The 14,552-nt window shown below is 39.6% G+C and overlaps 1 protein-coding gene across 3 annotated transcripts in view; it reads left to right on the top strand.

The window, feature by feature from the left end:
- LOC127376701 (metal transporter CNNM4) overlaps nucleotides 1–14,552 on the top strand; it is a 45,321-nt gene that overhangs the window by 13,389 nt on the left and 17,380 nt on the right. For all 3 annotated transcript variants that reach the window (XM_051423830.1, XM_051423831.1, XM_051423832.1), the window contains exons 2-4: nucleotides 2,485–2,628; nucleotides 2,894–3,028; nucleotides 5,140–5,309. In XM_051423830.1, the coding sequence (XP_051279790.1) occupies nucleotides 2,485–2,628; nucleotides 2,894–3,028; nucleotides 5,140–5,309 (449 nt within the window). The remainder of the gene's footprint in view (nucleotides 1–2,484; nucleotides 2,629–2,893; nucleotides 3,029–5,139; nucleotides 5,310–14,552) is intronic.

Genomic DNA, 14,552 nt, shown 5'->3' with positions numbered 1-14,552 from the left:
AACTCCTGAAACTGACGAGAAGCGATCGTTTGATTATAAGAGGTATAAAATCTGTGTGTATTGCTGGAACTATAAAACACAAACAGTGGCTAGATAAATGCATACTCCTGACAACAGCCTGTCATCACGTTACTCATGGAGTAGATGTTAATTAGGGACAGCTAATATGACCCGCAGCTCCAGCAGGTCACTGTAACTGGAGAAGTGACAGTCAGCAGCGGCTATAAATGAGAAACTGCTACCTGACTTTTTTGTTCGCCAATAAGGAAGAAAGAGGTAGCAGATAACAGATTTGGTGGCTTTCGGAGTTTAGTGAATCTACATGACGTCACTAGGATGCACGGCGGTTCAAAATGACAGGAAGTGACCTCCCGGTTGGATCCCTGACTTCTTGTCTTTACTTGTTGATATGTGTTGAGAAATTAGTTGAATCTCATGTTGCTCCATATGAGCTCTTTAAATGTAGTCTACCATGTTTGGCTTGAATGATGAGTTAGATCGTACACGTCATTCATTTAGTAAAAACTTAAGCTGTTCACAGTTTTTGTTGTAAATGTAACACCTTTTTGACTTTTTGTCAGACAGAATAAGCTAACTAAAAGGTTAAAAAATGGATAAATAAACTTTATGCCATGATTGGAACAGTTTGGGCCATTTTTTTAACTTGTTACTTAGCCAGCAATGCCATCCAGCCTCGCTTCCTCTTTTCAAGACGAGCGTCCAGACAAAATATACAGTACATCACCCGCCCACCCTGACATCTCACGACATCACAGGCTCCCACACTAAAGCCGGACTTGTTGGAAATAGATTCCTCAATGTCCCCCTGCTCTATTCATGTAGTGAAACCAAGCAAGGTCAAAGCTGAGAATGTGTGGAGTGTGTTTGTGTCATCGTGCCAGCAGCGCCCACTTTGCTGGGACATGCAGGCAGACATCAAGGACACACACACACACACACACACACACACACACACAGACAAAACACTTATAGCCTTTGGTCTTCTTTATAATTGCTGGTCATAGGAGCTCTTTGTAAATCCCATTGATCTGCTGCTCTCTGTTTGGAAACAGAGGCAGTCGTTGGACCTTTTTGATTTCCCCCTCTCTCTCTACCATGTCTTCTCTCGTTTTATCCTTTATTGAGACTTGATCGCTAGTGGTTTTTGGGATGATGAGAATACAAAGTGTCTGTGTCGTACAGCAGATGCTCTTAAAGGTGCTGTTGTGACTGACAATGAAGATTGCTACTCCTATATTTGGGAATCAAATTGTCTCACTCTGCCTTAGCTGGCCTGCTGTTCAAATCCAAACTCTTAATGGTGTGTGTGTGCATGGATGTGTGAGACAGAGGGTGGTTTAAACCAGTTGCTTTCATGTCTGTTCCCATTCCCGCACTGTATGTTTGCCTGGGCCGGGGGGAGGAAATTATCATCCATCCGGGGACCAACCCCCAGATATCCTGGCAATGGAATTAATAATTCAGAGCATCACCAGGGCTGAGAATCTGCAGCTGTCCAGCGTCCATGTGCTCTTTGAACAGAGTGTCATTTGAAGCAGGGTGTCTGTGTGTGTGTGTGTGTGTCTTGGTGTACATGTGTGTTTTCGTGTTGTATAGAAACGCTCGTGGCCAAAGTCCAGACCCAACCCCAGCTGTAACGACCTGTACACATTAACAGGCTATTAGTGGTACAAGGAGAGGGAGTGGGCCGATGAGTTAATGTGCTCCCATCGGATAGGAATCTATCATGATATGATTGTTTGTCATGATTGATGGGCTCGACCAGGTTTGTATGTTGGAGTGTACATACCTGGCCTCAGTCATGAGTTCTGTGACATGTGGCTATGACCAAGTAACTCTACAGGTATAGCACAATAACAATAAATAAATAGCAAAGACAATAATATTTTGACTACAGTGAGGGCTCACAAGCACCTAAAGAAAGCTTTTACCATACATCCCATCATGAGCAAGACATGACTGTGATGTTGATATAACATTGTCACTTGGTATTCTGTTCATAATAGCTGTAGCTCAGTTAGCGGTAGCATTGGTGCAACAAATTTCAGGAGCCAAATCAAAGCATCCAGCTTTACATTGGTCTTTATCTGTTCATAGAAAGAAACACCGTTCTCTTCTGATTTGTTTAATAGATGTCATTGTTGGTAGATGTGCTTTACTTGTTATCATGAAACAACAAGTATCTATAACCACATTTCTCGGTTTTAGGTGACAGTGTTAATCCTATTAGAATAGAGACATAATGGCAACATCTGAAGCTCCGCTGTGTGGTTTCATTCATTATTTCATTGAATGTTTCTCAACAAATTGTACTGCATGTGTCCATATGGTCTAATAAATACAGTTAAATGCATTTCCTATCTCAGAAAACATTTCGTCTTGTGTACTTGATGGAAAGGCCTTGTTAAATGGATGAATTGATCAGCTGAAAGTACCACTCATGGTTCTCTCTCTTCCACTTAGGAAAATCCCACCTGGCCATTGTCCAGAAGGTGAACAACGAGGGGGAGGGAGATCCTTTCTACGAGGTGTTGGGGTTAGTCACCCTTGAAGACGTGATCGAGGAGATAATAAAATCAGAGATTCTGGACGAATCAGACCTTTACAGTAAGTTTGGCCTTGCTTTTGTGTAAAATGTTAGTTATTCATTGATTTACCACTCAGCTTGTCTTTACTGCCAGCTGTTTTCATCTCAATCTTACTTAATTACTTTATTATTCATATCTAGTTTGTTGTTGTTCTCTCTTTGAGATAAATGTAAACAGACTATTTTCAGGTATTTAGACATTGATATAACTTTAAGTTGGGATGATTTTAATTGTAATTTTTTTAAATACATAACTTTGTCTGCTGTGTGTGTGTAACTTCACAGCTGATAACCGCCACAGGGAAAAGGTGGCACCTAATAAGAATAAGAGAGACTTCTCTGCCTTCAAACACGAGAGCGAATCAAAAGTGAAGGTCTCTCCTCAGCTGCTGCTGGCCGCCCATCGCTTCCTGGCTACAGGTGGGGAATGGACTGATGCAAGCATGCACACACAGACACACAATCACTCATCACAGTATCACCTAAACACAGCCAGTAGATCATTTATAACTTGTTAACTAAACATGTGAACTTACACCATGTCTTCGATATGTAACCACAGCATGAATATCCTCATGTTGTCAGGGATGTGACGGTTTCTGTCATCCATCTGCCATCTGACTAGCAAGGCAGGTCCATACATGCTGGGACGAGGTTTAAATGTGTTTATTTACTTGGTCTAAGCAGTGTGCCTGCCTGTGCTTACAACCACAAGAAGACTGGACTTTGGCCAGCTGGATGCGATGACTTGCCACTGCTACAAATCACTTGAGAACGTGTTGCAGTGGGTCCGGTTAGTGAGCGTTAGCTGATACGCTCTGCCAGAAACAGTTAGCGCTAGCTGCTGCTAGCATGATGTAGCACTTCCTCGTCTCACACAGACACATGAGCCAACCAGGGTCTGCTCCTCTGCAGGCATAATGTTGGTGTGTTTCTGTTTTCTTTCTCAGGATGTTGTTTTTTTTTTTTTCTTAATTTATTACCCAGGACTTTTATTTTTAATTTTTTAGAGGTTTTGCTTTCGGTCCAAGACGTTAGCGTTTCCTGGTTCCTTATCTTGTTCCTGTTCACATTACTGGTCATTATCAAGCTCTTTTTAGGCTGTGCTTGATCTCCATTGACATTGTTATGGAGAGTATCACTGAGAGATGTATTCCAGATGAGGAATATTTAAAATGCATTACAACACCATAATGTAATGATTCATTACAAGAGTTTAATGACTTGTGTATTTGACAACAGCAAGCTCTGCCAGTCTGTAGATTAATTTTTTTTGAACTGAGGAAAAAAACAATAACAAACCAGGAAGATATAAAATACATAGACTTAACTTGACTTAAGCCCTTTGCTTCTCTAGGGAGCTAATCTCCTCCATAAAATGTACTGGCTGACTTGAAAATCATACAAAAAAATAATGTAACATTTCATCAGAGCCACTGAAGGAACTCACTGTTCTTTTTTTCCTTTTTGAGTAAACCAGACAAACTTGTCGATTTAATATGTAAACCAGGGTGAAAGGAGTTTGTTTGCCCTTTAGAGTATGAATGTGAACATTGGTCATATATATGCCTCACCTCTCACTGTGTATTGCATGGGCTTTGTTTGCAGACTGCACTGTTTCTTTGTTCTCAGTTTGGGTGGGGTCGAAGGCACTTATGGTGGAGCTCTGATTGCAACAGCCTGGCCTATGACAGTTGGTGAATGCACGTAAACCAAATACTTTTCAACAGTTATATTTTTCACAGTGACAATGCACATTAACCAAAATCACTGTAAATGTGCCAGTGAACACACAATAAGAGCCCACTTTTTTCAGGTCACCAAAAAGAACAAACAAAAAGAAAGAAATACCAATAAAACAAAGAATATTTATTATTCTTTCTTCCATAAAGGCATTTCAAAATGCTTTAAATAAAGTAAAAATTAGCATAAACATATGCAACAATAGACAAAGAAAATGAACAAATAGATACAGTATTAACACAAAAATACGTAAGTATTCACTGATGTCCACTACAAACATTTAAAGACCAAGCATGAGTCTCACACTTAAGCAAACCACAATATCAGAATATAAGAAATAACTAATAAAATAATACTAATCTTCATTTGAATGCATTTGGGAGCCCTGATTAATACTAATTAATCTAATCTCCGTTTATGTCACTTAAAGAGGCTTAATGTACTTTTCAATTCTACTCCATCACTTGATACTTGTTATCCTTTTAATTAATTCAGGTTGTCAAAGCAAAGTTTATTATTAATATTAACCGATTATGTAACTTATTGTCATGTTTTACTAAAAGCAAAAGCACGAGTGACTAATTCAATAAGCACCTGTATCAGTGATGTCAGTAAATTAGTTTACAGTAAGAAGACCTGCTACTCAATTATGTTGATGCATCTCTAGATTTTTTTTTAATACCTCTGTGTGTATTTAACTATATTAATATCCAGAAATGTATTATGGTCAATGTTATAACGTTCTAAAAGTAAAACTATTTACGTCTCTTCCTCCGGTCTTCCTGCAGAGGTGAGCTTGTTCAGCCAGTCTCAGATCTCAGACAAGGTGCTGCTGCGGATCCTGCGTCACCCCGATGTGATCCAGGAGATCAAGTTCAACGAAAGCGACAAGCGCTCGTCCCATCACTACGTCTACCAGAGGGGCAAGCCTGTCGACTACTTCGTTCTCATCCTGCAGGTACACAGTGATTTAGGGAAGAGGGTGTGAAGCTTGACTTGGGTTCACGGCTGCTTGTAGCATCAGTGTGGGTGAAATAGGAGCTCTGAATACCAAAGTTGCTCATACTGCTGCCTGATCTTCACAAGCCGATAGAAAGGCTCTTTTTGAAATCTTTTCTCTTCACATGCTCTTCCATCCTCCCACACTAATGTAAACTCCCACACAGAATATATACTTTTATTTCAACTTTTACATAGTCTCTGTTTCTACTGTCAGATTCAACCACAGTAATTCTTTGGCATTTTGTCTTGTTGTTTTATCTCCAGTGTGCAAATATGAACCTTCTTGGAAGTTGATTCATCGGTTGAGTTTAAAAGTTCATTCTTGACCATGGAAAGTCAAGAAAGTCATTTAGTAGCTGTTCTGAAGATTTTGATTATATCAGATGATCTTCAACAGCAGATGGAGTTTGCCTGGTGGCCACGGAACTATAGATATTCAAATATGCATTGTTACTGATCACTTTAAGGACCCGTTGGTTTAACAGCTGAGTTTGATTTTGTTTCTTGTCTTTAAATAAATAAAAAAAAGGGTCCTTGAGAAGAGTTAAACTCTTGCTGTAAAGAAAAGAGGGAGTAATGGCAGGCATATGTACATTTACAAAAGAAACATAACAGCTGTCTGTCATGACCTGGTGTGGACATGCAATGAGGTTATTCAAGTTTAAATGATAACACACTAACATGCTTTTCCCTGCCTGATGTCAGAATAACTTCTAAAAACCAGGTTCATACTTAAGTATAACAGCACCCTGAGTCACCGTCATGAACATATCCCGTCCTCTAAATGTCAAACTCCCATTGCTTCAGACCGGATAAGAGCTGTGCATATTATGAGACTGACCTTCCCCACACACTTTTCCTCTTTCTTTATTTGACCCTTATCCTCACCTCCTCCTCTTCTCTCTCTCCACCTGTCGAGTCCTCCCATCAACGAGTACTTCTGGAGCTTAGTGGCATTGAACGTTCTGCCTGGTTGTTAAAATGTGGCTCTAAGCTACAGCTTGTGACAGATGGCGGTAGGCGTCGTTCACAGCGCCGACCCAACAGTGGTCCCGAAACTGTTGATAAAGCAGAGTGTGTTGGTGTTTGCCTGTGTTTGTGTGTTTTAAAAGCATTCAGAATTAAGCTGATTCACTGAACAAGAGCTGCTTAACCAAAACAAAATGATCTTCCTAGAGTACTGTTAACTGAAAGTTTCTACATGGAGTCAGTTGTGATGCATCAAATTCAATGTGATAAAAGGAAAGCTCAGTGCTCTCTCGAGGCCTTACAGGTACAAGATTTTGGATTCTTCTGATCAGCGTTTAGTACTGAGGAGCCAGGCAGGGTTTAGAAAAGATTTGATCGCCCCTGAAACCGATGTACTCCTGTCATCTTTAATTTTGAATGTATGTAACTCTGCAATGGTCAGTGCAGCTGACTTTATCTGAATTCTGAATAGAAAAAGTAAGACCCTCCACTAACGATTATTCTGCCTTATGACACATTAGTTGTAAGTTAAAGAAAAAGACACAAATTTCTCTTTTTTTCTCCTAAATCTGTCCCTCTCACCGTTTCCTCTGAGCTCTCTTTGCCAGAGCACAGACAGCTGTTAAATAAAGACAATATAACACACACGAAATATTGTTACAATTTACTTGAATTGAATCCCTCCTAAGGCTTTTAAGCCCCTCTTTTCACCAAGCTGTTGTTTGATTTTGGACTCTCAAGATACAGAATACTACTCACGTACATTAGGCACAAGAAAGCACACAGCAGGAATTACATTATCATTAATGTACAGTCTGTTGAGAGAAAATGTCAAAAACCCTGTGTGAGTCTGTGTGTTACTATAACAACAACAACAGCAACAGTTTGGAGGTCACAACTGATCCAAAGTCAATCAACTCTACAAGGAGATTAGCCGGCTACTTTAAGGGTTTTAGGAGCCAGATTTGGTGACAGGCTGCAGGAGGTTAAAGCCTCCCCTCAAAATCTTTTCAAACACTCTCCACCTCTAAACTTTAGTGGTGGCTTTAAAAAGGTTGTGGAGCATGGTTAAGAAAAAAAAGAAACCGTTTTGGGTGAAGCGTAGCTTCAGGGTGAATTACAGCATGCTCTTGCTCTCATGCTGTTTGTACAGCAATCAGGCATGAACACCACCATGCTCTATTACTGGAGCAGTGATTATCATGATATTTGGTTTAGTAAATATTAACCTTATTTGAATCTAACTTCTTTTAAAAATGTACAAGTGATTATGTGAGTGATTCACAGAAGAATGCACACAGAAAGTTACACAAACAAAGAAGTAGTCATACTGTGGGTGTGGGCTGTGAGTTATTGTACAAATCAATTTGTAGAATTTGTACTCGACATCTGAAAAAGCCAAAAATGCTGCAGTTGTTTTAAGGTTATTGGTGCTCTTTCACATTGGATTATGAGAAATTATAAAGAGCATTTTCACTATTCTTAATCTTATTGAACAAAAAATGTATCAAGAAAATAAGAGATGATAAAAACCATTGTTACTTGCAGCTCTAGTCATTGCTTTAGCTCCTGGTTCCAGTCTTGAGTGACTCCTCCAGTTTATGACAAGCAACAATAAAAATCCCATTTGAGACTTGCACCCCGTTGCCTTTATCTGACAGCAATTTAAATTATGGTCTCAACATAACAGCCCTGAACACTTTTACATAAAAGTCAAGACGTCAATTTAGGTTGGATTTAGGTTAAATATCACTAAGATCACTGTAATAAATGTGTAATGTCAGTGATCATCTCTAATGCCCAAACTCTACTCCACTATTTTCCCCTTGTGTTGTGACTGGTGCAAAAGAGATTAAAAACACTATAACCTCAGCAATAATCTGACCAGCACAAACACTCTATATATTTCCAGTGTTCTTTCATGCCAGCTGTGTGGATCAATAAATGAATATCCAGCAAAACACTTTACATCAGGATGTGAGTTAATAGGAATTAAATCAACATAATGTCATGCAATGCTTTTCCACAGTCGGATGCTTCAAAACAGGCAGCAGAATTCACTCTAATAATTTTAGATGCTAAAACTGATACATGACCGCCATGAGCGAAAAAATCCATCAGTGATGCAGCCTGCTGCTACTAAGCAGCTTTTTCCATAAATGGGCTGTTTTGAAGAAATTAAGCTGTAAGAACAGAAATGTGAAAGTCACTTTTGCATGAATGACAAAATGCCATCACTTGAACCTGCAGATAAAGTCAGCAATCTTCCAGATTCCATGTCTGAAAAGGGCTCAAGTGAAGGCTGGAGGAAGTTGAAAAGGGGAGAGTGGGTTTCAGACAACTGTGACCTTGGACAGATTGACAGAGAGGAGAGTGGTGGTCCGATGCTCTTGACTAACTGACCGCCATTATATAAGATGTTAGTGAAGGTTGTGGCTGTGGGTCAGGTGGTATAGCGTGTTGTCCAATGATAAGAAGAATCTCCGACTCCCCCCGGAGCACGAGCCAGATACTGAACCCCAAAATGAATTAGTTCTGTTGTCATGAGCCTTTGCCATCAATGTCTGAATGAGAATCGGTGAATGTGGCATGTGGTGCAAAGCGCTTTGAGTGGTCAGAAGACTAGAAAGGCACTACATAAGTGCAGTCCATTTACCATTTACCATTGTCATTCAGCTGTCAGTACACTCACCCACTTCAACCTGAGAATCTCGACCTCCTTACACACTGTAAACACACCAAACACAGCACTGCTTTTGCACGTCTGCTGTATCCGCTCTGTGTACATGTACACGTGTGCCCAAATCCCACAGGGTGGGAAAATTACGCTTCATTGTCTTAATCTTACCCTTTCACACACATTTATTTCCCACATGTCAGTTATGTCATTGTCCACAAACAGTCATTAGCCGGGTCCAGTAATCCAGGGGATCTTTTCGACTTTGTCCCTGCCGCTCCTCTCGGTGGAGATTTTCCCCCATGGGAGGCCGGATATCGAGGATGTTGTGGAGAGACCCCACATGTGGAATAATCCGCTGAGACCTATTTGGAGAAGGCGGCATTTAGTGTCAGCATGCCAGGGAGGGAATTTTCCACCGTTGCATACTTGATAGAAAGACACTGCTGGAGCCAGTAGTTGTGAATAGTTCTGGATAGTGAGTGTGACTCTGTAGGAAATCCTCTGGGTTTTGTTCGTCTTAGATAATATCTAATTCGGGTAATACAAGGTTAAGTTTAGGGTTTTGCACAACAACTTAACCTCTCCTAGAATAGAAGGAGGATTATTTTAGAGGACTATTATTTCAATAATTACAGATAGACTGCAGACTACTCAATGAATTATTAATTTCTAGATTCTCTGAAGAGTCTTGGACTGGCTTGTGTGTGAGTTTGTGTGCTGCTCATATTTTTCCTGTAAACAAAATTACGCATTCCAGGAGTGCTTATTTGGAAGCAGGGAGAGAAGGGAGAGTGCGAAGAAAGAGAAAGATGCAGAGAAATAGTTTTGATTTGACACTACTTATTTTGGACAACATCTTATTGATTAGAAAAAATCGATTTAATAGTGATGTGTTGATGCTTGTGTGGAGGGAGTATACTTGCAACTTTTTTGCATGTTTGAGAACTCAAAAAAGGAAACTACTGAAACTAAACTTCATAGCCCCAATGTGGAAGTTCATTTAAATGTTAAAGTTAAATTGTTAATAAGGTGTCATGTTGATCTTTATCCTGCTTTGTTGGAAAAACTTTAGTTTTTTAGTAAGCATATGAACATTTGTCAAGGTGGCTCCTAGTAAAGACCACCCACTGCCTCCACTTTGAGGCGTGTATAATAAAGCACATACCTGAGGTGTTAAGTTGCTTACTGCAGCAAATGTACAGTATTAAACGATAAGGTTTGTTTACAGGTGTTGGGGAGTGATACTCTATATGTGAAAAAGTTGTATAAAGCCTTTTGTGGCTCTAGATGGTCTGATAACTTTTCTCAAGTTATGTCACTTGAGTCAGCATCGGTTGCGGCTAGCTCTGTTTGAGGCTAGCAGCTTAAGGCTACATACTACTAGCTGCAACTAGCATAAAACCCCAGAATCTCTTAGCTGTCAGTGACTTAGTTGCATTGTGGGTAATGTAGGCACCAAGTTTTGACAAGGGAGAAGAATGCGTTGAATAATAAAGATGGTAACACTGGTTCTACCGCATCGGTTTTGACCCTTTAAAAACAACACTGAGTGCAAAGCTACATTTATGGAGTATTCTTTTAAACAGAAACCATGAGTACTCTGGCTGTGACTAAGGCTGTTAGAATAACAGAATTTCTGCTGGTAAATACTGTTAATAAGACACAGAGGTTTGCTGTGGCACTCAAAACTTAGACCTGGTGGAGCGACAGAGGGGAATGAATGAATGTAGCTTTTGACTGTTTGTGCGGTTGTGTGTATTTATATGTTTGTTTGCATTGTAGCATGATGTGTATGTATGTGTGATCTATGGCGGTCTAGTACACTTATGAGAACTAAAAACCTCAGATGAAGATAATTCACTGTCCTTGTTCCATTCCATTTATAGTGTGTGTACATTTGTGTGTGTGTGTGTGTGTGTGTGTGTGTGTGTGTGTGTTCCTGGTAGAGATGTTCACTGTCAGCAGACAGGCTGTTTGTTTACGACCAGCATGATTCATGCGTCTATAAAGATGCTCTGTGATTCTCACAGAACACAGTCCGTCTACAGAGACACAGTTAGATCACTGTTGTGTTCACAGGGTCATTCAGCTTCTGGATGTGTGTAAATTTGAACTTGGTCATTTCAAGACCTTAAAACATTTTTTGGATAAAAGGAATGACGTTCAGCCCACATACTAAATTAGCTGTGTTGTGGTTATTTTGTCATAAACCGGAAAAACTTTTGGGATACTAGGAGGCTAGTATTTGAACTGGTGAGGCTTATTATTTTCCTCAATGATTCCTTCAAGTTTCCATGTTGACAGTCATACTGCAGTAGATTCCCAAGTTAGTACCAAGCATCAAATAGTGTAGACAACTGAAATCTACAAATTGAAGGGCTGAAGGCAGTTTTTAACTGGAAGATGATCTTTTTCACTACCAATCATCAATAATAAAATTCTGTTTTCTGACTGTTAGGGCTGCGCGATATAACAATCTATATTGAGTGACGCAAGAATCACGACTATCGTTTCATATTATACTCCTTTATTTCGTTGTGTCACAAATCACACACAACAGACTCAAACACCACTAACCTCTTGTACCTCCTATGCAAGAATCCTATCAAATGGCAGAGTTTTCAGATGAGAGCCACAAAAAGTACAGTCGAGTGCTCAAAACAAACTCAGACACTGCAAGAGGCTATATTATATAATAAATATTGTATATAATACTTTTTATTCATTGATCTTACAGAAAATGTGCCATATTGTGATACAGTATGTATCGTTATCTAAAATGGAAATTACCTATATCAGGATTTGAGATTTTGGTTCAAATTGCACAGCTCTACTGTTTATTTTGTGTAACCAATACAAAAACAAACCCCCAAAGGTTTCTAAATTTCTAATAATATGAAACTGAGAAACTCGTATTTAAGAAGCAGGAGCCAAACAATTAATTAATCAGTTATCAGCATTGTCATTAGTAGTTTTCCTTATGTGGTTGATAATTTAATCACTGTTGTTGTTGTAGTTACATTCCAGGATAATTACGTCAGAACATATTTGTGAGCAACTCTTCCTGTTGTGGACAAGAGCTGGAAAAATGTCAGTCCTGTGAGAATAAGAAATATTCCTGGACTTAAAAGGAGGCAGCTCTGTTTGTGTTTGTGTGTGTGTGTGTGTGTGTGTGTGTGTGTGTGTGTGTGTGTGTGTGTGTGTGTGTGTGTGTGTGTGTGTGTGTGTGTGTGTGTGTGTGTGTGTGTGTGTGTGTGTGTGTGTGTGTGTGTGTGTGTGTGTGTGTGTGTGTGTGTGTGTGTGTGTGAGTGACCTCACACCCTCGGCACTTGAGAGTCAGACTGGGCTTTAGATTGATCTACGTTGACACTGACTCACACTGTTACATCTCACTGAAGAAATCTGTGGTGTGTGTGTGTGTGTGTGTGTGTGTGTGTGTGTGTGTGTGTGTGTGTGTGTGTGTGTGTGTGTGTGTGTGTGTGTGTGTGTCAAAGCATAAATGACTCAGTGACTTTGCAGAAACTGTTGGAGAAAACTGTTCAGTTTGACATCAGCCATTAACCGAAGTCAGCGGCCCTTTTTATGACAAAACACATGGTCACAAACCACTAAACATAGCACACACACACACACACACACACACACACACACACACATGTCCTGACAGTGTGTGTGGTTTCAGGCAGGGTGCCCCTCCTGGTTTATTAGTTATTAACAAACCTGTGACAGTTTCACACAAATGACAACAGAAAAAGACTTTATGCCTGGAAACAAACATAAGGATGTTGGATTTCTATTATCAAGGCTGTTAATTATGTTTATTTTCACCTTTAGTGAATCATCTTTTAATAGCTCTTGGGAATGTCATCAATAACTAACCTGAATGCGTATTAAAAATGATTTTCTCTTTGCCTGCCCCCTCCCATGGTGTTGTTTTTGTTATTGACAGTTCATTGCTTGGTTGTTGTTCTTTGTGAGTATGTGTAATGTAAATTGAGTATATGCAGACTTGTTGAATGCCTGTTGAAAGGTACCTGAAATCAAAGAACTTTACTTCATTACGGCATCATATTTTTATAGTTGTGGCCATCATTTCTATTGGTAATAATAACATTGTGCTAACTAGATTCATTTCTGAGGGGAATGTGGCTACATTACAAAAAAAGACAACAGGAGCAGATTGTAAACAAACTTACAGGCTGTTTAAACTTAATTGGAAGAGAAAACAAAGGCAAACAGTATAATTATTACCCAGATTGTCGCTGTAAACATCCCTCTTTCAGTTTCACCTTCAAATGAAGTGGTTTAGATAAACAAGCTAAAATACTGTTCATGTTTCTTGCCTCGTAAGACTTCATCATAGTGATGTCTCCAATCCCTGCAATTGTTTAGTGAGTATTAAATTGCCCTAACTGAGAGAAACAATGACCAAAACTATAATCATAAGTTATAATTTTACTCAATATAGTATAGTAGTCACTGACTCCACTACCTTTCCCAATCCTTTGGTTGTGACTTTCTCTCTGGCTTCACTGACCTTGATATGTTTCATCACTGAAATAGAAAACTCCTCCAATGCATGCCTCCTGTTGAGCAGTCACAGTTCAGTAATAAATGATCACTCAAGGTCACAAAGAGCGCTGTGTTTGAAAGGTGTTAGGATAACATACATCAGCGCCTCAGTGTGTGTCAGTTTGATGGATAGAGATACAAAGTTCTCTCGCATGTTGAGTCATAATGCACCAACTTGAACATTGGCCAAGACCCACCTACAGTCCTGCACATGTTCTAGCTAAAACTCACACTCCTGTTGAACTTTAAGCTGAAACACAGATCTGAGTTAGAAATAAGTAAGGCAGTGCTCTACTGTAATGATCAGAGTATCATGTCTCAGGTTTATTACCACGCTTGGCTTTAGTTTTTTTTTTTTTTTAACTGTTCCCTTTAAAAACTAGTAGTGTTGAGGTTGCACATGTATCTCCAGTGTGATAAAGCTGTGGACTTTGATAGCACATAACGGCTAGGACTGCAGAATAATAGGTTGGTCGTAAAAATGTTTTTTTTTAAAAAAGTATTCTAGGTGAAAGCCTTTTGAAAAAACATGTAGATCATCACATAACACTAAACTCCTAAACAAAAACAAGCAAACGATCTCACAACTCAGATCATCAGTGTTACTTAGTCAGGGGTCGTCTAAGGAATGATAAAAAAGGCTCCCTTAATGAATAAAGATTGGTAACCACTGACAGAGGCAGAGGTTTATTGCAGACTACAGAGGCTGCAAAGTAAAATTCTCCTGCACACTCCACAGTTATTACTGATATCAGAGAAATGAGAAATGCTAAAATCCTGTGATCTACATTGATTGTCTGTAACACAGTATCAGTGGTGGACCATGGCCTGTTTTTTTAAAATAGAAAAAGCCCAATGTTGGTGCAGTATATCGTCCCAATCTTGGCAGGCTGTACTGTCAGTGCAGATCTGGGAAAACCGGTCTGACCGGAGCACCGGCAAGCTTTACACCTCTCACTCCTGGCCTCCGCCTCCATC

The sequence above is a fragment of the Dicentrarchus labrax genome, unplaced genomic scaffold (assembly GCF_905237075.1).
Source record: "Dicentrarchus labrax unplaced genomic scaffold, dlabrax2021, whole genome shotgun sequence".
NCBI classification, from domain to species: Eukaryota; Metazoa; Chordata; class Actinopteri; family Moronidae; genus Dicentrarchus; species Dicentrarchus labrax.
This window is presented reverse-complemented; position numbering and strand designations above follow the sequence as displayed.